The following is a 26,346-nucleotide window of genomic DNA, read 5'->3' on the forward strand; positions in this document are numbered from 1 at the left end:
TTAAGGTTCTAGCTGTTGACCTCTGACGCACTGTCTATTCATCTAGCAGTTCTTGTTCAGTCATTGCCAGTTGGTTGAAACATTTGGCAACATTAGCGAATAAGATCTGGTGTTAACTACCAGAATGTATTTTTCTCCTGCATAATCAGTGCAGAGATGACTGTACCCTTGTAGTGACACAATGCAGTTCTCTGATAGCATTGTCCCCCCTCCTCTCTCTCTCTCTCTCTCTGGGAAGCATGGGAATGGCAGTACCTATAAAGTGTAACCAGTGCTCTTCACATGATCTACATTCTAGGTTGATCTAAATAAGTTATATATTACAGTAAAGTGCTACGACGACACTAGTGTCCAACAGTAGTAAGACATTTTTCTCTGAAAAGTTCAGCAGCTATGTGAGTCGCAGACTGCGACGCTCCTCCTCAGCCTCCCCTGGAGTCCAATCAGCAATGGATCTGGAACAATCAGGCTCCTGCTGTGACTTCTACTGCGACCCTTTGTAGGGACAGTGACTGAAAAATCAGTTTCCCACAAAGCCTTTTTTAGATGTTTTTTTTTTTAGAAGTTGCACCTGAACGTCTCGTGAGCATGTAGTTTACTGATATCCAATTTTATTTCTTCAGGTTTCTCACGTCGGTAGGTTACTGCTCTTGTGCAAACACTTTGCAGAATCAACTTATCCTTGACAAAGAAGAGACAGTCTTGTGAGTAAACGTCCTCTATACCATAGCTAGACAATAGTAGGCTAGCAGCATCTGTTTTCTAGTCACTCACCTTTTTTGCTGCTGACACTCTGTAATCTGAGGAGGACTTGATTTTACTACCACTCCATTGTAGTATCACCTGCCTAATGATCAGGACTTTAAGCAACCCAATCAAGAATGTGACTATGGATATGATGAAAAATATCCTCAAGTAGCTTGGACTAGAGAAACATTCTGTAATGAACAAATACATGGGTTAAAAACCAGAATGAGCAAATCTGATACCCAGCAAATTATCTTCATAGTTCACTTAATAGGAGCAGAGATATTGGTAAATCTGTATTTTTTTAAAACAGGGGATTGATATGACATGACTGCTAGCTCATGGTAACTGGATTCAATAACAGTATTAATTGTTTGTGTAGCTTGATGCTTTAATTGTATTAATTGGAATTGTGCAGATCCCTTAACCAAAGGATGTTTTCTGTAGTGTTTACTGTTGATCACTAAGTGGAAAAATAGGATTTTTAAATAATTATCTAATAGCTTTAGGCATGAGCGTATGTTTCTCTTATTATTTCCTTGAACACACCAGTAATGGAAAAGAGAGTAAACAGCTGCAGAATCTACACTCAGTGCTCCTGTAGCAAATGAATAAATGTTTCCTCTGAAGTTGCAGGGTAGGTTTGCCTTATTTTGACACATGTAGCTTCTCCAGGAAGTGGCAGTGTCCAAGTTAGAACAATACTCAAATTGCTTCCTCAATTTTATTAATTTCCTTTTCACTTGTCTGTTAACCAAACCTACTCTGTTTTCTGCTAGAAATCCCACTCCTTCACCCGCCCCCACCACAAAGAACGAAAGATTTCCAGTTAGAAGAGGGAAAGAGCAGAATGAAGAGGAGCAACATGCTAGAGGTCTGTGCTAGCATCAGGCCCTCGGCTAATCGTCCTCGAAAAGTCTGCAGCCTTGGTTGTTGCCAGAGGTTATTACTCTCATCGGAGGGGCACGCAGTTGCACAATAGGCAAGTATTCCACAGAACTCAACAGCTGCCCCAGATGCATAAAATGACTGCCTGGCTAAAGCGGCATTTGTGCCTCTGCTTATTCTCCAGACATGGGGGACCTTGTTTGAAGGTCAGAAGTCTGCAAGAGGGTGTCCGATAGGGATACCAGCCAAGGCATGAAACAGCGTGTCTCTCGTTATGGTGGATCAGAGTCAGAATGCCCAGTGATGACCACGTGAGCTCTTGATGATGAGGGGGAAGGGGTCCTCTTTGGTGGGAGAGGGAAGACAGATTAGGGCTTTCAAGTTATTTCTGACCAGTGATAAGTTACCTTGGAGAGAGAGTTCAAAGGCAGACCCAATTGCTGCTGTTGGAATAGGAACTCTAAATGCCTATACAAGTCTTCTGCTATTACGGGACTCCCCAAGGGTTTTCTCAAAAATGTAGTTTCCCGAGTCTTCCACAGTGACCTTTGGGGTCACCACATGCATGCCTTTTTGTCATTTTCCTTGGCTAGCTTCAGACCACTCAACCAGCCAGAGCAGATGGTCAGAGTGGGCACGTGGCTGGAGTCCACTCTCTGGCTTCCTGCCTGGCAGGAGTTTGGCCACAACACCCGCCCTGTAAGTGTGATTGAGCAGCTAGATCTCAGAGGTGCCTCACAGATGCCCTTTCCTGCTCCTTGCCTAATAGCTGTGTAGGGGAGGGAATCTCCCTAGCTACTGGCACATTTCAGAGAAGTCTGATAGGTTAGCAATACTTCCGGGTCCACTTTTAAAACTGTGGTTATGGAAGGGGTTGTCAGATATTCACCACCTCGCCACCTCTGGTCCATGCTTAGTTTTTGTCAGGCCAGGGCTATTCCTAAAAAGCTTTAAGGGATTTGTGTGTGTGTGTGTGTGTGTGACAACACTTACATCAGAGAAATGTTTACTGAACATGATAAATGACATGTTGATAGTGAGGACCCTATTTATTAGAAAAGGCACTCGGCTTTTTCCAGTGATCATTGTAGGCCCAGCTGGCGGCACATGGATTCTTTTTGGAGCCAAATCCATTATGGGCTAAGATCAGTGCGTTTGCAATGGAAAACTGAAAGAAAGTCCCGGAGAAAGTTTACTCTGGTGTGCAATCTCTCCAAAAGCTAGACTTTTCTTTCAGACTGGGGTGTAGGAATGTTTTCAATGGAGAACGAGTTTCAAGGTTTCCTTCTAATGCATCTAAAGCCGTGCACCTCGGCAAAGTTGGCTCCGTGCGTTGTGGGCACAGCTCTCATGTATGTCTTTCCTTTCTGTGCCATCTTTAGAGCCCACATTCATGTTCATGGACTCACTTCATGTCTTACAGCCCTTGGAGGTGGATCTCACTTCCACTTGACAGATGAGACTTTGCAAGAGGGCTGATGGTTCTCTTTCAAAAGTGATTTATATTTATTTATTTATTGTAAAGGCAGAATGACAGAGATGTATTTGTGCACGCACGCACACACACACACACACACACACACACACACACACAGATCTTCTATCTACTGATCCCTCCCTTAAATGTCTACAGTAATCAGCTGGGCTAGATAGAAGCCAGGAACGTACAACTCCATCCTGTGTGTGTAAGGCCACCCCTACCTGGGCTGCCTTCTACTGCTCTCTGGCAGCATTAGTAGGGAGCTGGATGGGAAGCAGGGTGTTGGGAACAGGCTTTCTGTTGGAGGATGCTGACATGGTAAGCAGTGGCCCTGGGGACTGATATTTCTTAAATAGCAATGCTAAGGACCCTAAGCAAATGTCTGCAGGCTGTAAGTTCCATACTCTTTTTACTGTGTCTCCTGGATGACTCTTAACCATGTTTACACCAGAATGAAAAGCACCAGGAAGAAATGGCCATTTTGGAGTTGCATTTTCTTTTTTTGCAAAAGCAGATTATTGCTACTGGGAATGTTTTGACTTCAGGTGAAACGTGACAGTGAATGTTGCTTAGCTATGAGGAACTGGATGCACATTTGCCTCAAGAAGGAAAACAGCGGGTATGAAGATGAATCTACATGGGAGACTCCGATTTTTGGCTCCCTGAAATATCTCTTCACAATGAATTTGGATGTCCCTTCATGGAAGAATGCCTCGTGGGACTCCTGCTATGCAGGTGAGAAGGGAAACCTTGTCAATTGTTCTGGCACATCTTCTAAGGAAGACTTAAGAAACTGAATTGAGATTGATGAGATTAGCCAGTTAAATCTTTTCACTAGTAAGGCACTCAACAGCCCATGAGATATTTATTAAAAATGTCAAGTAAATCCTCTTATTTTTGTATCATAGTGTCAAATAGCAGTAAAATAAACATGTTAAGATCCTTAATCTACTGCTATGTTTCACTGTAAAATTTACCTTTGTTAAAATTTGCTTCTGTTCAAATTTGTTGAGATCGCACGTAAAGGTATCCTAATATTACTTTGGCTGGTATTTTCTAATTACTGTATAATATTTTGGGAATGCAAATTTTATTTGAATGTCAACTACAGTTAAGCATGTGCCGTTTGTTTTTCTTGCTCAGGTTTTGTAATTTGATGGAATTTGTTTATTATAGTTTAATAAATGTTTGCTTTATTAAAAAAGAAAAAAGAAAGAAACTGAATTGAAACCTCATTACATTGCATGTACAAATTATACACTTTTTTGTAGAATGATAAATTGTTTAAAAAGTAAAACAATTCTTCATAATGAAGGTCTTTTTTTTTAGCATGGTTAATTATGAGATCTTATTTATTTATTTATGTATTTATTTATGAGAGTGACATAGTTCTATATACTCTTTACTGCTTTGATTTAAACAAAGATTTAAAAAAAGGGAGAGAGAGAGAGAGAGAGAGGGAGCGAGAGGGAGAGAGACAGACAGACAGACACTAGCATTTACTGGTTTACTACTCAAATGCCTGCAACAGTGTTATGCTGGCCCAAACTGAAGCCAGGAACCCAGAACTCCTTTTGGGTATTTCTTGTGATTGGCAGGAATGCAAGGGGCTGAGACTGCAGGTGCCTTGAGTGGGGACTGGATCTCTGTGTCCATCAAACACCCTCCTCTAATGCCAGGATCCTGCAGCAGGGGCTTACCTGATGCTTGCTCCAGGTAAGCCTGTTCTGGGGAAGCGCATGAGGTCCTGCATTGATCAAGTATAGCCTGGGATAGATTGTGAGGGTGAAGGCATTGCACACAATTCCTGGAGGAGTAAAGGGAAGTGAAAACATTTATCCATTAAATATATGGTAAACAATCAAATTTTCGGAGGGAAAAACAATAGCACAGTCCTGATCAGACATTTCCAGTTTTAACAGCTTCATAAGAAATAACTCACTAGGTGAGCATTTCCACATCATTCAACCAATTGACCATGCCTAATTCAGCAACAATGACTTGAGCTACTGCTCTGAGACAGTGAATGTTTTCAAATTGAATAAAGCAAAACGTGAAGTACAATATCACTGGTTTTTTGATTAGGTCTCAAATTGCTATTGGGAAATTAGTTATTGACACAACATAATAATGTCACCTTCATTTATCGTATTATTCATTTTCTGAGGACTTCATAACCACTGTCGTCCTTTACCAGTAAAATAGAGTAATAACAGCTAATGTTTATTCTGTGATTACTATGTGCCTAGCATAAAGGTGATGTTTATATATGAAGAATTTAATTTGTATATAGCGATTTACAGCAATGATTATGATAAATATGATTTTCAGTATCAGTAAACAGAAGCACAGAAAATCCTAAAATTTATCTTGGATGACAACCAGGTAACAATGAGCTGGAAAACCCTTATAATCAAGCAATTAGAAGTCCTAAGGCCATAGAAAACACATTCAAAATCACTTGTGACAAAAGGTTTGGAATCTCAGCCTCCCTAATTTCTAAAATTCAGCATTTGATTCTTTTTAGTGTGATCATGGGACTCTACCAGGCTAAGACTAAGAAAAACTAAGAAAAGCAAGACTAAGACTTACAAGACTAAGAAAAACACAATCAATGAGGACTTAATGGAGTTTAATCCTACCAGTTCTCACTGCAGGCTGTAGGACACGTGGGGCAGTGCTCACAGAAGCGGCCGATGCTCCTGGGATCGCTGCACTCGCACCTGCCACACACGCAAGTGCCTCTTCCACTGCACACTTGGCCCTTGGAATTGACACAGTGCTGGGCCAACGCTGTCGGGCACTGGCAGCGGTCACCTTCCCAGCCACTGAAGCATCGACATAGGCCCGCTTCACACTCGCCATGCCCTGCAACACAGACACCCCGGGGGCTCAGAACCCATGCACTCCGCCATGAGCTTCCAAACGTAGCTTCCCATCGACGTCCTTCGAGACCCCTCGAAGCTTGAATGAGGCAACACAGCATCATTTTCTGTTTGAAAGACAGCTATGAAGCCAGGACTTCCAGGTGTCATTTTTCTAAGCCATTTGCTATAGATGGTTTCCCCATGTTTAAGCCTGGTGCTAATATGTGTGAAGGATGACCCTGAGTCACTGGTGGCCCAATTCCTTGAGTGCTCTTGCACAGTACTAAATAGGACAGGCAAATATAAAGGAGCCACAGAGCCTGATTCCATGCTGTCTAATTTGAATTCAATAAAATAAGAGTGCTTGGATAATGGTTTCCATATTCTGGTCCCTCAGTTTCACTATTACTATGTAGTTCAGCATAGCTTTAAAGACTGGGAGGCAAACTAGCGATTCTTGCCTCTAAGCCCAGCTAAAGATAATGGGAAACAGACTAACCCTTTCATACCATCAGTGCATTAAAAATAATTTAAACACACACACACACAGATAAAAATATATGTGTTTGTAAGGCACTACAGCCTATGCATACATTTGAATTGTCCTCTCGGGCCAAATATATATATCTGTTCAAACATGGAACATTTCCTTATGGTGAAAGTAACTAAAGGTTTGTCTTCCAGCTTGTGTGTTTTGAGAGTCATCCAGTATATTAGCTTTATCTATAGCCACTGCACAATACTATACAATAGACTCAAAGACTTTCTTACTCTGATCTAGCAATGACCTAGCACCCATAATTAAGCTTCCCACAGCCCTCCTCCCCACTTCCCTCCCTTCTACGAAATCACTGTCTGTTTGCCCCCAAGTATGAGTGAAATGGGACGCTTGTCTTTCGGTGCTTGGTGTCCTTTGCTTAAATTGATGATGGCTTCCATTTTCATCCAACTTGTTGCAAATGACAAGATTTCATGCTTTTTGTGGATGATTAATATTCCACTGTGTTTAGTTTAGATGGTTGATGGAGCCTGCCATAATACATGCTGGGAGCCTTCACTAGGTGGTGAATGGAAAAGAAAAAAGGAAAATGGCATGTATGTGGAATACTGGGGAAGAGGATAGTTAGTAGACAAGCAGGTTGAGGAAATGCTAGGTACCTATACTTAGTCATGTTCAACTGCGGCTACTGAATAAAGTAGCCACAATTGAACATGACAAAGGGAACTAGTAACTTAAGGGAATTGCATTTTGTTGTGTTATACAGTGTTTTTTTAAACTTTTTAAGGATTTATTTTAATTTTTAGTGGAAAGGCAGATAGATATACAGAGAGGAGGAGAGACAGAGAGGAAGATCTTCCATCCATTAATTCACTACCTAAGTGGCCACAATGGCTGGAGCTGAGCCAATCCAAAGACAGGAGCCAGGAGCTTCTTTCAGGTCTCCCACATGGGTGGAAGGTCCCAAGATCTTGGGCTGTCCTTGACTGCTTGCCCAGACCATAAGCAGGGAGCAGGATGGGTAGTGGGACCACTGGGACATGAACCAGAACCTGTATGGGACCCCGGTGCTTGTGAGGTGAGGACTAGGCCACTGTGCTATACAGTGTTTCTTAAACATCTTCCTTCTATCCTCCTCGTCTTCTTTCTGATTGTTGCCCTCCATAACTCCTTCAACCCACCTTCCTTCTATCCTTCCCATCTTCCCTCTGCCTGTCACCCTCCATAACTCCTTCCTTCCCTCACTTGCCCTGTCCCTCCTCATACACTGAGCATCTCACAGTGGGGGCTATTCCAGAGTGCACTGCAGCATTAGCTGAATTTTGCTGAGTGTCAAATTAATGAGCTGCAGGCCAAACAAATACGTGCCAGTCTCTGCTCCGCGGTGCAGGTGGTGAGCCAAATCCTGGCCAGCTGACCTGTGAACATGTGTTTGCATTCCCAGAGGAAATGAGTCGAGAAAATGCATGTCAGCTCTACTGTGTGTGCCCCGAGACAAACAATTCAAAGCACATATTCGCTGCTTGTGGCTCATCAGGGCCAAAGTCAGCTGGGATGCTGAGGACTTTAAGCTTGGATATTTTCCTGCAGCCAGTCTTGGATCCTCACTGTATTTGAAAGCTGTATGGGAGACAACAGTTCTCATCTCTGTAGCGTGCAGTAGACAAGTTGCTGATTCATTCCTACATCATCTAGAAATAGAATTCATGCTACTCACAATGCTAGTTCAGCTGAATAAAATGCCTGGGATTTAAAATAGTCTGGGTACACACTAGACTGCAGAGGCAATTTGCCATCACACTTCTGGATGATTTAAGTCAACTTTTGAGCTGATAAGAATAGGAAATGTGTTTGTCAACTTGGTTACTTTTCTTATGTATATGACACCAAAATATTTCTGATCATCAGTGATGTCACAAATAGCTGCTAGATGAAAATCTTATAAAGTGTTTGTCATAATAAGTAGATTTAGCACATGGTGACAGGGAAGTTTTCCCAGAAGTCAGATGACAATTTTTAATTCACTAAAAAAAATATTTCACTTTAATTTTCAGATGTGTACAGATTTCTGGCATCTAACCCCTAGGTGGCAGTAAATGTAATTAGCTCACAATAATTTTGATATTTCAATTTCATTTTGGTCTGTGTGTGGCCTTAAGTGCTAATCTTCTAGATTACTTAGTGAACCAGAATTTTCCTGAAGAATGCTCTTCTTTGGCAATTCTATCGGTGGTGGTGTTCCAAGAATAAGCTGGAAAGGTCTAAACTGCTGCAGACTCACAACATCAGCTACAATTATGCATGAAGAATTTTCCAGTGGGTGAAAAGTGTATTTTTATAGCTCACTTTCCATTTATTCTGACATGGAAAAAAAATCCTCTGAGTGAATTGGAAGGAGTGATCATCTACCAGAGTTAGTCGCATTTTTTTAGGAGAGACTCTGATTCTTGCAGAACGTGTGTTGGCCATCATCAGCCATTTCTCTTGCAGGTATTGGTCTTTTCAAGACCCAGGAATACACAGAAATGGCAGCCCACTTTATTTTTAAAAGTGTTTCCTGTATAAAATAAGTTGGAACATAAATATCAACATGTGGGGGTATAGATCAGATTTTGTGAAGTCCACAGAGAATGAACACTGAGAATTAACGACCCCAAGGTGGGCACGTGTGAAGATGTGACTGTAGGGTATTTTGACCTACATGAGCTGTGCCCACTCATACTCACCGGCGCATGGAATACCGTGGTGATACGGACAGGAAAAGTCATCCTTTTCGCAGTATTTTCCATACACCTTTCCGAGCTTCATTTTGTGACATAAACACTTTCCACAAACGCAGACTCCTCGGCCACTACACACAGGTTGACCTTCGTGGGATGTGCAGCCCTCTGCAGGGGCCTGCCCTTGCTCCAAAGGACACCTTCTCTCATCGCAATGGGGACACACAGGATCCAGAAACACCTCCTCTGCACATTTCCCGGCCTGGCCTCTGCTGGCCTCACACCGACAGCCACAGTTCCCATGTATGTGGATTTTACTGGTTTCGTTGAAACCAATAGGCTTGATGATTGCATAATTCTTCCCTCCAGTGAAACTGCATTTTTCCATGGTAACGGTTACATTCAAAAGTACCTAAATCAGGGGACATACATTTGTACACCTTGATTCTTTGGTGATCAATATTATATCTGTTCATAATATTTGAATCAATAAAACATTATCCTAACGAAATGAGTCTTTCTGACAAAATGAACATGAATATCTTTCCTAAGTAGGCACAGTTTTCTTTTCCCATGTCATTTGTTTTCTAACTAATAGAATTAAGGTTAAATTAGCAGTGATTATTCATTGCTAATACTGTGCCAATAAACAGACGAAGCCTATCTAAAGCCTCTGCTCACCTTTAATGATTCCGTCCTTAGCTGACCTGGGAAACAATAGGACACTTGCTCAATTCAGTCCTGAAAATGCCAGGCTCTTTAGGACCTGCCACTAGAGACAGACCGACTAAACACAAGCAAAGGCTCTGCTCTCTGACTGTGAAATCCTGAGATGAGATGATTCTTTAGTTCCTGTTTGCTAAAGGGCCCAAGCAAAGTGTCAGAATCAAGTGTTGGTTTGTATAGGGTTTCAGTGCAGGAAAAAAAAGTTTTCTCTGATTTACTCAAGGACAAAAGATGTGTCTACGTCACATTCTTAACCTTTAAATCCAGTGCAGGGTTAAACCTGTGTCCAGTAGGAGGAGTTATTCCCGAGCTAAGGAGCTGGACTGGCCAGCTCTGATTTCCCTTCTGAAACAGTAGTGCCCTTTGTGTATCCAATGTTTCCATTTGCTCTATTTCTCTCTCTGTGTGTGTGTGTGTGTGTGTGTGTGTGTGTATGCAGCACAGTTGACTTGATGTATCTATTTATAGTGACCCAACTTGTCATCATCAAGTAATTTATCACATTTGGCTATATATTTTTAAGTTAAACCTAAGTCCATTAAATTGCTACATATGTAATTAAACATATATAAAATTTAAACTTAAGTTTATGTACACATAAGGAATTGGAATCAGTCTCATACTATCAAGAGCAATGCTGTGGGTTTGTGCTTGAAATGACGTCGGAGATAGTTAAGGATTAACAGATGTGCAGGATAATGTGGTCACTGTCATTATTCACAGTAGAACAAAACTTCGGTTTGATACAATTAGGAGGGAGAGCAAATTAGTATTCCTGAGAGGTGAACTGTTCATGTCACTTGGTTGAAAGCTGAGGAAAATAAACAATGCAGGCAAAGAAAAGGGGGGAAAAAGTAATAAATCAGGAAAATGATTTTCCTAAATTTGAGATTTTTGAAAGAAAGAAGTACTCATAAGAACCTGTTTAAGTATGACATTTTGCTAGTGAGATTTCTCTCTCTAATGAGAATCATATGCGTACTTTATAAACTGCTATATGATGTCTTTTGAACAAAATCCAGAGGGTAATTGTAGAGGAAACCACAGAATTAGAAACTTGCAATAATTAATTTAAAATACACAACTCAGAGGAAAAACGTAAGTACTACTGCAGATTCTAAAATTTCCATTATGGAAAAATATATTCTAATTAATGAGAAAGGAAAATTCTTTTTTTTTTTTCCTTGTCTTAATCTTAGGATATAGGGCCTTCTCTCTTATTCAATAAGTTTTTCCCCCCAATAGCATAGCATTCAAGTAATTAACAATATTGTAACACCATAGAGATGGAAGGAACATGGATCAGAAATTCTCTAGTCTCAGCCACTTATTGAAATACAAGGCAAGTCTCCACTAGAGGCACCTGCATCCCAAGCAGAGGGCCTGGGTTTGGGTTTGCATCCTTGCTCTAAGTTCAGCTTCCTGTTTAGGTGCACTCTCAGGGGCAGCAGATGTTGCTAGGCTTGGATCCCTGCCCTCCACATCATATGGGAAAGCTGGCATTTGGGGCATTATCCACTGAATGGGAGTAACCTCTCTCTGTCTCTCTTCCTGCTCCCCTACTTTTCTCCCTGCCTTTCCTTCTGTCTTTCCTCCTCCTTACTTGCCTCTCTCTCTCTCCTTCCTCCTCTCCCTTGCTTCCCCATCCCTCTGTCTTTCACCCTTTCTCTCTTTCAAGTAAGAATTAAATACATGTATACGGAAGTTAAAATGAGGCAACTGACGTCCCAGGAAATGAATGCTTCCGTGAAAATCACTTTGTCTTTCAAAGACGGTGTGTTCCACTCTACACCCCAGCCATCCTCCGAGACCATATCCTTGCTCCCCGTCCCTAATGGGATCAATCTGGACCTTTCTTCTTTACATCTCATCCTTTATACATAAGTGATTCCATTTCTCCTGTTTTGTGAGAGTCTTAACAAATGCCTTAAACTGCAAGTTTTATACTGAGCATAGGAGAGCCACCAGGAAGTGAAAGATTTTGAATTCCTAGCCTCATCAATTCCTCCATCACTCCTACTCACTTCTGTGCCTTAGTATTTTTAATCTGTAGAATTGAAATCAAAATGACATTCGGGTCACCATTAGTTCAGAGACAACTTGTTTAAAGAGACTTGATTTTGCAAGCTATGCTGGTGATGACAACTTTAGAAGTTACTCATTGTTATTACAGGAGAAAGGAAAACATTTGCTTGCTATAACTTGAGAGTTGGAATAGTCAATTGAGTTTAAACAATCAGGAACTTTGTAAAGAGACAATGAAAGATACCTGGAGTCTAAATAAGGTTGGTGGAATAGGTGGAAGTGGAGATTTTCATAATGGTTGGATTTTTCTATGAGTTAGCATGTCAAACAACTTAGTTTCTTTAAGTCAGAAAGCACACTCACACGTACTTCATTATTGCTTGTCACGTTGCTGCATCCTTCCATGCCTGGCCTTCTGGCCCCATCTGGACAGATGGCTGTGATGTTAAAGTAGATGCCTGGTACCCTGTTTTCCACCTGCACTTTCACTTCTGAAATGAGTTTCTGTGGAGATAGTGGTTTTTAATTACACCTTAGGATCATTTCAGACATAAGCAATGAAGCAGAGTCGAGCTCATTAAATCATGCTAGATTGAATTGTTAGCAGAACCCAAGGGTCTGTGTCTTATCTTAAGAGGATTGATAAAAACTGTGTGTCCCTCGAGTAACCTAAGGACATGTGAAATACTGAAGGGTTAGATGATCTGCACTGAAAGGCCTCCATTTTCCCACGTATTTTCCATGACCACGTTTCAATCACTTCAAAGGAATTTCTCACTCAGCTTGTGTTGCAAAGGTAATCATTTTCAATCCAATAATATTTATGTATGTTTCCAAGAAAAACTCTAGAACATCTCTCTCATCAAAAACGGGCAACTTTGACATCTTGAAATGGTGGACTGAGCCTCTGGCATAATCAGCTGCTAAAGTTCAGCTTTCACACTTCAGACTGTTACCAAAAGCAGAAATGTGTTAGTGACGTATCACTAGGAGGTACCTGTTAAAGAGAGACCATTTTTATACTGCAGGGAGAAGAAACACCTGACAGCTGTCCCTTCAGGTTCTGCAAGAATGGCCCTGGTTTTGTGCCAAGTGCTGGGGGCCTCTTTGTGTCAGTCAAGTTTGTGCTAATTCTTAATAGCAATATGGGACCTCTTACTGAGCAGAAAATCATTTATTCATGGATTCAATCATGTATACTCTTATTCAATCAGCATCTATTTAATGTGTATTCCATATCAGGGTCATAAATAAGCACCTTTCCCCGTAACAATCTGAATTCCAGAGGATAGCTACCTTAAATACATATTTCAGATCATTGAGTATCTTGTCATGCTCAAACTAAGAGTCTGTCCCATGCTTGAATCTTTTAGCTTATAAATGACAGGAGGGAAAACCTGAGGCATATACCAATAAAGAGATAATAACAGCAGGTGTGAATAAAACTATTACAGTGGTTTCTAATTCTCGAGTAACTGTATAATTGAGAGATGTGTGCTTACTGATTCATGGCTGACATTGGAATTCTGGTACTGTATGTTTAGAACAAGACACTGCTGGCAAGTTTTTCAATGTTATTTGATTTATATAAGACTGTGTCAGCTGTATTTTGTATATCCCAGAGAGCTCATACATTAAAACCCTTAATTGAATGACTTTGCAAATCAGTAAAACTTCTGATGTCATATGAAGGCAAGAAGTATTTCCAGCTCGTCCCTTAAAATTCTACTTTCCTACATTCCTAAACTAGTTATATCAATGTTTTATAAGCCATGTGTGTAAAGACAAATTGCTCATATTGTACCCAGCTTTGGAGAACAAAAATTAACTAAGTTCTAGACACAATCTTAGCTTTTCTTCTAATATTTTTGAGTGCCAAAAGCCAAGTTCATTTTTTTCTCTAGTGCATAATTCATCAATGAATTGTGAATTGTATCTGCTTTGCTATAAAAACACAACCTTGAAAATACAGAAGTCAAAGCAATTGCAGCACCCACCATAAGGATATCAGTTAGATTTATCTGTTTTCATTAGATTGATTACTATTTGTCTACTCTTCAAGGCGAGTCAAAATTATCATGGGCTAAGACATCCCATATCTATCCGGGGCAGTGATAAGCTTGAACTCAAATGTTGCCATTTTCTTTTGCTCTGGTGTAGTGTGACATATAGGTAAATCTTTGTCAATTTATACACCTTGATTGGGGTAGAAAACAGGTTCATACCACAAAAATTTAGACAACTGTTAACAGTGCAAGCTCCTTTTAAATCTGGACTCCCTAGGAACATAACTAGGATGAAAGTGAATTATGTAAATGTTTGATTTATCTTTATAAGTATTATCCCAGTCCTAAGCTTCTTTTGGAAGGGTTGAGAAAAAGATGTAATTTAATAGGCACTCTCTCATTTCATTAAGTATAGTTTTCAGACCTAGGAAAAATCATTGGCAAAAACAAACCTAGCAAGATTTATTTTCCTTTAAAAAAAAAGAAAGTTTAAACAAGTTCTTCATTTACATCTTGTGTCTACATCCTGCCTTTCCTTTCTGTGCCCCAGTGTGGGGCAGGTGCTGCCTGGAGAAGGTTGGAAGCAGCCTGAAGCTTTTCATAAGACTTTAGCTAATATTTATTCAAGTTCACATGTTGGGGTGGCAGTTGGGGAAACTAGGGGAATGAGTTTTATAATCATTCCATAAATTCAAGAGGGAACAAAGCGTATCTTTTCACACCGAATGAAAAAGAAAGACAGGTGATGGCACACAGGAGGAAGTACCTGGGCCCGGAGGTGAGGCCGTGAGACACTGATGGGGCTGCTTAGCTTGTTAACTGTGTGCACTTGGTTGAATTTGCTTCACTTTGCTGTGCCTTAGTTTCCACTCACACAGTCATAAAATGAGAATACCAACACTTGCATTAAAGGTCAAAGGTGTGGTGTCAATAGCAGTATATGTGGAAAATGACTGATTCTTAGTGACATGAAAACAACAGCCTCTTATTAGGAAAAACATCTTAACATGTTCTAAGCAGAAATGACCCAGTGTGAGAGAGCGGATGTTTTGCTAAATTCTTGGGCATCAACATCAATGCAGAAAGAGAATATGAAGGTTTCTATTCATCAGACCGTTCACTCAAAACTGTTAACATAATTAGTTGAATGAACGGCTGATCAGAGCGATGCCATGGTCCTCTTAGTAATCTCTGTTCAGATGGCACAGTTTTCTTGGTGGAGTCTTGCTTTAAGTAGTAGTGTGAATTTCTTTCACTTTATGACATTGAAACTTGTGCAATGCCTTGGTCATAAAGCATATTGTATTGCTGTGGTTTAATGACCTCTTCAACTTTGGATTGGGAAGGAAATTGAAGCAGCCTCCAACCTGGTCTTAGTTTCTTGCCACTGGGACTCATGACGGGCTGCAGTTGAGTGATTTCCCAGTATCACTCCTACTTAGTGGTGAATCCAGAGCTAAGCTCCAGCTTCCTAATTTGTAATGTTCTTTTCACTACTGCTCTTCACATTTATATCTTACTGAAGATCATATATGTCTTGTGTGTGTGTGTGTGTGTGTGTGTGTGTAATTTACATCTTGACTCAGAGATCAGGGCTGAATTAATTTTTTGCAGGAAATGGGGTGTAATAAACACATACCTGATAGGCTTCCACCACCAAATTGTTGAGGTTTGCAGCCTTTGATTCTATTTCACCAGCAATGGTGCCAGGCAGGAGGGGTAGAAGGTCCTATAAGATATACCAGTAGCTGTTATATAATGACTACAGTGTGCAATACTTAATAATAACAACCAACAAATATTAAAACTTCCTCACATTTATCAGAAGGTGGCCAAATACATGAAAGAAAAAGGTGACACATCTAGGATGGCAGTCAAAACATGACTTCGGAAATGATTTTGTGTGTGTGTGTATGTGAGAGTAGGTGGGCGTGCATAAGCATGGTGACTGAAAAACCCATTTAAAAGCACGCATCAGCGTTTCCCAAAGTGTCTTCCACAGAACGCATGCCCTAAGAAATTTTAAACATGAAATGAGTTCAGAGAGGGAAATAGTTCTGTGTTTGATGCCTTCCCCTTAGAGACTCATAACACATCTATGATTTAATAGGATCAGAGCAGGCTTGTGATGTAGAAGGTATTTCATGTGACATTTCTTAATACTGCTTTAGTTGTCAGACTCTTTCTCATGTACCATATGTGACTATGTTACAGAACTCCTGCCCCACATAAGGATCTCCTGGGAATGCGAGGGGCCGATTGGAAGACACATCATGTTCACAGACAGAAGCAGCTGTTATTTTTGCAGGTGAGTAATTATTATGGAGAGGGCTTCTAAGTGTTTCTAGGGATGAAATGAGAACAAGAAAAGGCTTACAGTTCTACCAGAGTTGGGGAAGGGGGAAGCAGAGAAGATGAAAAAAGAGTTAAACAAGTAATGAGTGAGATTGACATCCAGACATGGGATGCAGCAGACAGTAAGCTCCGAGGAACAAACGAAAGAAAAAGACCCGTGAGTATGTGCACAGGAGGAGGGAAGTCTGGACGGAGGAACAAGTGTAAGGTCCACGAGGGTGGCCATGAGACCACTGATGCAAACAGAGAGCAGAGGGTGGCACACAGCACAAGCAGAGCTCTGGTCCTGCAACTCAAGGGGAGCCACCAGAACATTCATCTTGAGGGAGCTCTGTGGGTGCACTTGTGATTTCAACAGTTCATCCTGGCCACCACTTGGAGGATAGATTAGGGAGAAAAATTACAAGGCTGTTATAACTCAGATCAAAGAGGGTGGATAAAAAAAAATGATCCTTGGGGGCCTGGCGTGATAGCCTAGGGGCCAAAGTCCTTGCCTTGCACGTGCAGGGATCCCATATGGGTGCTGGTTCTAATCCTGGCAGCCCGGCTTCCCATTCAGCTCCTTGCTTTTGGCCTGGGGAAACAGTTGAGGACAGCCCAGCTTTGGGACCCTATAGCTGTGTGGGAGACTGGAAGAAGCTCTGGGCTCCTGGCTTTGGATTGGCTCAGCTCCAGCCGTTGTGGCTGCTTGTGGAGTGAATCAATGGATCAAAGATCTTCATCGTAGAGAAGATCTTTATCCTTCTCTCTGTATATCTGACTGTGCAATAAAAATAAATCTTTAAAAAATGATCCTTGGGGATTCAAAGCAGGAGGCTATATGAAGGTACACAGAGCACTCGTAGCAGGGATTTGTCAAGTTTTGCAGTCTGTTGATTCTTTAGTTTGCAGAGAATTCAATTAAAATTATGCCTGGATTCATGGCTTCTTACTTAGTGGAGCAATTTACAGAGTGTAGGGAGAAGTTGCTATAGCCAATAGGAAAATCAGGAAGCGTTCAAACTCAGAGAAATGGGAAGCAAAAGTTCCAAAGACAACAGTTCTTAAACGTTAAAAGTCTGGACTTCAGGTTATAAGAAAATTTGGGGAAAGTATTTAACTGCTCTAAAAAAATGTTTCCATATCTTTAAAATGGGTATATTTTTATGCATTGCAAAGAGGATGTGCTGAACTAATGTTTATAAACTCAGAGGCAGATGGTAGTTAAATATGCAATAAGCAGAAATCTTCCTATTAATGAAGTAGTGTGGGCCACTGACTTTTGAGTCAGAGCCCAACTAGCAGAGAAAGATGGTTCCATGCTTCATGCATCTGCAGAAACAGGGAATTTAAGTTTCACTCCATGTTTCTCAGGGTTAGGAAACAAGAGGAGGAGAGCAGTGCTTTGCCATGATACACATGACAGTTAGGCATCGGGAGAGCTGATGGAGGTATCAACCATGTGAAAGTCCCAAGAAAATGTAGTTTCTCCAAAGTTGTGAAAATTTAGGCAAGGTTATTGAAGATGGGTGACTTAGCAAGAGTTACAATTAAAGAGTAGAAGGAAGATACCAAAAGCAATGCACCTGAGAAAACTAGGTTGAAGAGAACAGGGGTGCACGATGGGAATGAGGCCAGTACAGAGTCATGGAAAGGAAGGGCAGAGTTTCCAGTAGGAATGAACTTGAGCCTGTGTGAGAAGCAAGCTAGTACAAGGTCACAGACGAGCAACTCTGTGCTGGGGGAATTCAGACCGCTTCCTTACGAAGGCAGATATATTTATTTATCTGAAAGCCAGAGATACAGAGAAAGAGAGAGAAGACACAGAAACTCATTATCCACTGGATCATTCTCCAAACAGTGTAACAACCAAAGCTGGGCCAGACCAAAGCTTGGAATCAGGAGCTTCTTCTGTGTTTCCCATAGAAGTGGAGGGGCTCAGTGAGTTGGACCATCCTCCACTTCTTAGAAAAGCAGTGCTGGGCCTGGTACGGTAGCTTAGTGGCTAAGGTCCTCACTTTGCAAGCACCAGGATCCTGTATGGGCACCAGTTCATGTCCCGGCTGTTCCACTTTCCATCAAGCTCCCTGCTTGTGGCCTAGGAAAGCATTCAAGGATGGCCCAAGGCCTTAGGATTCTACACTTGTATGGGAAACCCAGAAGAAGCTCCTGGCTCCTGGCTTCAGATTGGCACAACCCTGGCCATTGGGGCCACTTGGGGAGTGAATCAGCAGAAGGAAGATCTTCTGTCTCTCCTCTTCTCTCCAACCAGCACATATAGACGAGGTCAGTGTCTCAGATGGTGGTTTAACTCACTGCCTCGCAGTGCAGATCCCACACAGTTTCCAGATCCCAAGAAAATTATTTTTATGTATGAGACTGTGACAGGTTCAACCCACTTTCATGGCTCCAACTGATTCTCTGTGGGATGACCTAGACCTAGCTAGGTGTGCTTTTGCTATTGAAAAGTAACCTGGTATTTACTCTACAAGGGCATGACCAGGGAAGAGAAGATAAAGGTGCTTCAAAAAGTGGGCGTGGGGGATGGAATTAAAAGATAAGTTCATTTTGGTGACCCAAATTAGAATCCATGTGTAGTTCTATCATAAGATGCATTTCCATGAAGTTTTTGAAGACCTCTCAAATAGAGAACTTTGGAAGGTGTAGACGTGGAGTGTGAGCCACTATGTTTAGCTCATGGAACTCTTCTGTGCTATTGTTGCTTTTAGCACTGTGCACTTTGACAATAATTCTCAAACGGAATTTGGTGCCCACATTAGGTTCCATGTATTACCAACGTAGACAGAATTTATACTTGAATGTTAACTTAAGACACTGTAAAATATACTGTAATTAACACAGTATTCAACTCTGTAAGTGCACAAAATATGTTAATTCTAGAATACTTGCCTGTGGTTCCATGAAGTCTTATAAAGTTAATTACCAATGAAAAATAGTTGACGTACCTTATACCAATGAAACTGTTTGCCTTGAACTGCAAATATGACATTGATGTTGTTGTCTATTAATTTCTCAGACAGTTGGCCTAGCGAGGGATGTTCCTGCAATGGATAATGAAATAAAGGAGGGAGTCAAATTTAGTGGCTCAATCCCACACACATCCAAACATCTGTTATGAAGAAAGTCAGCCCCCACATGATTTATAAAACATGAATTCACTTTGGAAGGTCATTGGAATTTGCTAAATGCGTTTAAATTCCTTTCAAAAATAACATCAATGGCAATGTATTGAAGATCTTTGATCAGAAAAAATTTTGTGAAAACCTATAACTTAGAAAATGAAGAGGATTAATTCAACAGAGCACAAAGGGTTTGGCACCTTTGAGGTTGACAATTAGTTCAAAGTGACGTCATTGAAAGGTGACTGAATATTCAGTAATATCAACACACTAGTGGCATTTCTATTCTGCAACAAAATTCAGTAAGTGTTAAGTCATAAGTATATATTTGTGTAGTAAAGACATCTTTAAATATGTACAGGTGATGCTTAAATGATATCACCTGTATTCCATGGAATATGAGAGAGCGTAAATTCTCTTTACAAGCAGAAATCTCAGACTGATCACTTTACAAAGTTCTTGCTTTCATGATTGCTGGTGAGAGTAAAATAACAATATGATGTGTACTTTTTTAAAAAATATTTTTATTGGAGAGGCAGATTTACAGAGAGGAGGAGAGACAGAAGGGTTTTCTGTCTGCTGGTTCACACCCAAGTGGCCATAACAGCAGGAACTGAGTTGATCCGAAGACAGAAGATTCCTTTGGGTCTCTCATGCAGGTGCAGGGTCCCAAGGCTTTGGGCCATCTTCTACTGCTTTCCCAGGCCACAAGCAGGGATGGGAAGTGGGACAGCTGGGACAGAAACCAGCGCCCATATGAGATCCTGGCGCAAGGAAGGCAAAGACTTTAGCTGCTAGGTTACTGCGCTGGGTCCTATGTGCACTAGGTTATGGCGCTGGGTCCTGTGTGGGGTGGATGTTGTGGCACAGTAGGATAGACCGCTGTTTGGGATGCTCACAACTCATTTGAGTGCCTAGATTCAAGTCCTATCAGTGTTTCTATTTCAGCTTCCTGTTAATATGCACCTTTGGATGTGACAGATGATTGGCCAAGTGCTCAGCTCCTTCCCTCCCATGTAGGAGATCCAGATGGAGTTCAGGCTTTGGCCTGGCTTTGGCCTGGCTTTACTTGCTACAGGCATTTGGGGAGTAAACCAGAGGAGAGGAGATATCTTATTCTCTCTCTTTCTGTAATTCTTTCAAATAAATAAAAATAAACTTTTAGAAAGGTTAACAAATATCAATTCTAATTATTTTTTCCAATTATTTATACAAAGCATAGGTTACAGATATCTCAACTGTGTATTGTTATATATAATGTCTTTGCCATATTATCTACTATAAACCTGTTTTACATGGGTAAATTACTTAGCGTCAACTGTGGCATTCGTTGTGGTAGAGTGGAAGCCCGGGATGAGTAGAAAAAAGTATATGCAATTTTACTTAGAAGATAAGAGAAATCTAAAAACTGCAGCAATCTCTATGTAGAGCTGCGTGTTAGACATAGCACTGCTGTTTTTAATTCAAGCTGCCGATGACCATGTAGCATGCGCACATTTTCATAGGCTGTGGTGCAGCACTTCAAGACATGCACACCACAAACAAACCTTTGCATCTCCTTATCCTCCCCCTGTGTTTGGGGGCACACCAGCTCCTCCCCTCCAGTTTGTTTTACAGAGTCCAGCCTCTTAGGACAACCCACACTCACCCAGGAACTCGTCTCTTCTGTCTGTCTGTCTGTGTTTCAGTACCTGCTGTCCAGCCTCCTGCTATCCTCCTTTCCCCAACACCTCCCTGCCACTTTATGTTCTTCTAAAAGTCGAACTTGGTCCTCAAGTCACGTTCATCAGTAGACGACTCTGAGAAAGATGATACCCGTCTTCACTGGCAGCAGTCTCCTCCCACCCACTGGTGCCTACTGCGCATGGCTGTGCTTCATGAGTTCATGTAGTTCAAGTCCAGATGACCCCATAGTTATTATACCTTTCAATGCTAACTCTGTTTTCTTTAAGGAATTTTTTTTTACTAAATCATTTTAGTTGTCACTTCTGCCTTTGGACAACTATATGAATTCGCTAAAAGTAAGATCTATGACTTCAATATTAAATTTATCTATGGCTCTATGCTTAAAACTGTGAGCACTAACATAAGTAACTATAATAAATGTTTCTTTTTTTTTATTTGTTTAAAGATTTATTATTATTGGAAAGCCGGATATACAGAGAGGAGGAGAGACAGAGAGGAAGATCCTCCATCCGATGTTTCACTCCCCAAGTGAGCCGCAACAGGCCGGTGCGCGCCAATCCGATGCCGGGAACCAGGAACCTCCCCCAGGTCTCCCACGCGGGTGCAGGGTCCCAAAGCTTCGGGCCATCCTCAACTGCTTTCCCAGGCCACAAGCAGGGAGCTGGATGGGAAGTGGAGCTGCCGGGATTAGAACTGGCGCCCATATGGGATCCCGGGGCGTTCAAGGCGAGGACTTTAGCCGCTAGGCCACGCTGCTGGGCCCTAAATGTTGTTTCTTTCTATGTCCTTTAAATGTTGTGATAGAAACAAATTTAATTTTCATGAATTGTATTTAAGTGTGATATGAAACCAGTTTATGAAGACATAGAAACCACACAAGTTTGCATAACAAAAATCCCTTAAGTAAATAATTTAAAGTGTTAGAAGAAAAATCCCACAAATTTAGAGTCTGTCAGCTAAGCTCTTATTGCTGTTCCTAATATGATATATGATCTTAAGATAAATGCCAATAAATTAACAGCAACGAGTAAGGCAAGGTAGAGCTGGCCATATTGGGAATAATTTTTTAATGGCAACAAGTACTTTTGAAATACTTGTGCTTTGACAAAGAGTAATTACAGCTTGCCAAGCCCTGACCCTTCTTAATTTTTAAAGCCATTCATATTCCATGGGAAATTTAATCCATATGTTTTTACCCGGTTTACACTCAGCTCCCAGAAGTCAATGTTTGAAGAGCAGCCTCTAATATAAGCAGTTTTTGCAGCCATTCTTAATCTCTTTCCCTGTCTCAAAGACAGGAAATCATAACAACCAAAAGTATGCCCTATTTAAATCCAGAATGTTCTAGTTTGGTCAGAAATTCGTGAAGAAGGTTAGATGCAACACACTTTTTGAACTCCAGAGAGAACTCTGTTGCAAAAGAGAAGTTCAAGTACCTCCAGGCAAACTTTTTCTTTCTTTCTTCTTCTTCGTCTTTAAAATTACAAATGTATTACAGATGTTTAAGAGACCTGTGGATTAACAGCCATTGCCGAAGCCCATTTCCCTTCCTTCCATGGAACACATTGCCCTGCATGGAGTTTCACCTTTCATGTCCTCAGTGTCACCAGCTGGACAACGTCCTCCCTGTCAGCTGGCTGTCCTGTGCTGCTCCTGTCACTGTTCCTATCCTCCAACTCTCCCTCTGGATCACCCGTTGTATTTTGCTTCCAAACTCTGAAAATAGAGATGACAGAGCAAAGGGAGAAGGGAAAGCCTTCTGCCAAAGCAGCTGCTAAGTCATGAGGTTGCGGGGAGTAGCAGCGATGTCAGAGGGTAAGAGCAGGTTGGAAAGATTCATCAAGAGCCATGCTGCAACTGTGTGGGGCCATGGGTAGGCTTTTAACAGTTTGTTTGATAGAGACAGATAGATAATAGATGGAAGAAAATATGGTAGACAGAGAGATGACAGAGAGAAATATAAACAAATTGTTCCCATCCTCTGCCCTAAATGCTTGGAATAAGCAGGCTGCACCTGGCAGACAGAAGCTACCTTCATGTTGGCCGTGGGAGCAGCAGGCAAGCAATTACTTGTGCCACCACCTGCTGCCTTCCACGGTGCACATTAAATACAGGCAGCTACCGTTAGAAGCCGAGTCTGGATTTGATCCCAGGCAATCAGGCATCTTAACCAGCAGGCAAAAACTGCCTGTCCCTGGCAGGTTTTAATAATGTAGATATACTCAAGTGGACAAAAGAGAAGTGTGTATGATTCTCTTCATGTGAAGCAAAATTCATAAAAGCTCATTTTTTTTTATGATAAGATAGAATTTGAGGCATTGTGTTATAGGATAAAGTCCTGGCCACTTAGTTAAATGGAGCACTCAGTGATCGGGATTTTGTAGTGGAGTTCACTTTTCAAAGGCAGAGATACACACCAAAATACCATGGGAGTAGTCTGACGGTGGAGGTGAAATGAAAACATCACTCTTGTTAGTCCAAATCCCTGCCCATAGCCCATTTTCTATCTACTCTGCAGTGTCACCGCATACCAGGATTTCTCAGTAGTGGTGCTGTGGACATTTTGGACTGGATATTTCCTGCAGAGCAAGGAGAGTGCCAGGTGCATTGTGGGAAGTTTAGCAGCATCCCTCGTCTCTACCCTGCACGTGTCCTTTCTCCAGTGCAACAAAGTGTCTTCTACACAGGAATGTCCTCTGTGGGGCAGAATCACTCTAGCTGAGGTCGTCTGTTCCCTGGGAATAAGACTTTAGATTTTTGTTTGTTTCAGGCAGAGATTTATTTATTTGGAAGCAGAGTGACACGGAGGAAGGGGCAGAAGGAGAGATCAATCCGTGTTCTATCAGCTGGATTACTCCTCAACTGCCCACTGGGGCTGCTGGATCAGGCTGAAACTAGGAGCCCCAACCTCCACTGAGGTCTTCTTTGGCACAGGGGCCCAAGCACCATCGTCTGCTGCTTTTCCAGGTGCATCAGCAGGAGCTGGACTGGAAGTGGAGCAGCGAGGACCTGAACTGGTACTCTGATATAGAATGCTGGCATGGCAGGTGGCAGCTTAACCTACCATGACATAAAACTGGCCCTGGACTACTTATTCAAAGATGGCTCAATATAAACAAAACCCATCAATCTGATGCCAATAGGAGACGCATCTCACCAACAAAGATCAGCAGAAACTGTATCTCATGGATGTTGATGCTTTTCTTTTTAGTTTCATTTCTTCACAGCAGTTTTTTTTTCCCTCATGTTAAATTCTTCACTGACTCACGGGTCATACAATAGCATCATTTCTTCAAGAAGGTTCTTGATTTTCTTTTTCATTTCTTCAGTGACATTAGTCATTCAGTAGCATGTTATTTAACTTCATGGCATGTAAACTTCTATTTTTCTTCCTGCTGTTGATTTTGCTTTGTGGCTTTTCATTTAAGGGGATGTTTAATAACTGTGTAAAGGAGACTGTCACATCCAGATGTGAGGATACAATGCAGTATGCATCTCTACTTCCAGATCGAAGTTGGACTCCCAATGAAACTGTTAACTATATCTTGAAAATAGGATGCTGGACTCTGTCATTGTCCATACCTGCAATGATGAACTAATGGCTGTTTATGAAAAACTATACTATATCAATAATACAGGGAAAATAAGTGAGGCGGGGAGAGGATTTGGGGACATGGTAAGGGAAATCCCAGAGCCTATGGAACTGTATCACAAAATAATAATAATAATAATAAAATCAGAAAAAAATAAAAAAGACTACCTAATAAAGGTAATTGAGGGTCACTCATAAAGGTGAAATGTGTTCCGGACCTGCTCCTCATACTTGGCCTCTGAGGATGCCTGAGCCTGTGCCCAATGTTTGTAACCACAATCCTTAATTTACTAAAGGATGGCATTGGCTAATTATCTTAGTATGCTTTTCAATAAGAATGGCAATTTTATGACTGAAATATCCAGTTTAATTAGAACATTTCATTCCATTGATATGCAAATTCGAATTCCATTGCGCCACCTTTGCAAATGATCATTTTATCTATTCCAGAAACATTAAATAATCAGAGGAAGGCTACTTTGAGCCTGACTCTGGTGATTATGCTTAAAATTTTAGCTTCCAATTGAAGAAAAAATCCAACTAACACTAAGTGCAAAGACTTTATGGGTTTTTAAGAGCACAATAAGATGTAACAATGCATGTTTTTAAAGAAAAAAACACTGCACATGGACTTAAAATTTCTAAATGTTTTTGGTGTCTGTCACAGAAGAAATACACCCAATAAACTGGCATATTTGGGGCCAATGCTTGGCTTAGTGATTCAGATGGTTTCATTTCATATTTGAAGAACTGGATTTCCTATGTATCTCTGGTTCTTCACTCCAACTTCTAGGTAACAGACACCTTGCAAGGCAGAAGTGATGGCTGGAATACTTGGGTTCCTGCCTCTCATAGGGCAGATCTGGATTGAGTTGTCCACTTCTGGCTCCCTCTTTAGCCAAGCCACTGTGGGTATTTAGATAGTGAACCAGTGGATCAGAACTCTGTCTCCCTGCCTGCCTGCCTGCCTGCTTGCTTTTTGTGTTGGCTGTCAAAGAAAATGTAAGAAGTATATGAGTGGTGCTGGTGCTTTGGTGAACTAGGTAAAATCACTAATGCTAGGGATCCCTTAGGGGCTCCAGTTCATGATCCGGCTGCTCACTTCTGATCCTGCTAATGGGCTGGGAAAGCAGCAGAAATATGGCCCAGAAATTAGGCCCTTCATCCATGTAGGAGACTCAAATGAACCTGTTTTTGGCATGGCTGACCTCTGGCCATTATGGCTATCTGAGGAGTGAACCAGCAGATAAAAGACTCTTTCTCTTTTAAATCAAGAAATAAATCTTTCAAAATCAGCATGTTTATGAACATGTACCTAAAAGAAAGATTGAAGAAACAAGATGGATAGATGTATACAAGGCTGTAAAGCACAAGAAGTGATATCTTAGTTGCACGGCAGGTAAACAATGAACAAATTCTTCAACTAAAAGGTTGCAGTTATTATCTTAAATAGCATTTTGTGCAACATTGTTAATTATATATCTTCCAGACTTTGAAATGATAGAAATAGCCCCTTTGAAAGAAAATAAGAACACTGAAAAAGATGTGAAAACTTTATGAAAATGTATTAAATCAGGAAGCAAAGATGTGTACTCAGTCAGGTATATTCTTAAGCTTTTCTTCACCTGTGATTTCA

General features: G+C 41.2%; 1 protein-coding gene across 2 annotated transcripts in view; it reads right to left on the bottom strand.

Moving 5' to 3' along the window:
* Nucleotides 1–207: 207 nt before the first annotated feature.
* The window catches only part of ITGB8 (integrin subunit beta 8), an 82,708-nt gene continuing 56,569 nt past the window's right edge, over nucleotides 208–26,346 (bottom strand). The window contains exons 7-14 of one of the 2 annotated variants that reach the window (XM_004582456.3): nucleotides 19,259–19,354; nucleotides 15,598–15,687; nucleotides 12,322–12,456; nucleotides 9,208–9,613; nucleotides 5,758–5,983; nucleotides 4,816–4,922; nucleotides 775–938; nucleotides 208–681 (exon numbers count right to left, since the gene is read on the bottom strand). In XM_004582456.3, the coding sequence (XP_004582513.2) occupies nucleotides 559–681; nucleotides 775–938; nucleotides 4,816–4,922; nucleotides 5,758–5,983; nucleotides 9,208–9,613; nucleotides 12,322–12,456; nucleotides 15,598–15,687; nucleotides 19,259–19,354 (1,347 nt within the window). In that variant the 3' untranslated portion in view covers nucleotides 208–558. Of the gene's footprint in view, nucleotides 682–774; nucleotides 939–4,815; nucleotides 4,923–5,757; nucleotides 5,984–9,207; nucleotides 9,614–12,315; nucleotides 12,457–15,597; nucleotides 15,688–19,258; nucleotides 19,355–26,346 lie in introns of both variants that reach the window. The other variant, XM_058678097.1, reaches the window with a different exon arrangement.

This window comes from Ochotona princeps, chromosome 20, assembly GCF_030435755.1.
Source record: "Ochotona princeps isolate mOchPri1 chromosome 20, mOchPri1.hap1, whole genome shotgun sequence".
Classification (NCBI taxonomy): Eukaryota; Metazoa; Chordata; class Mammalia; order Lagomorpha; family Ochotonidae; genus Ochotona; species Ochotona princeps.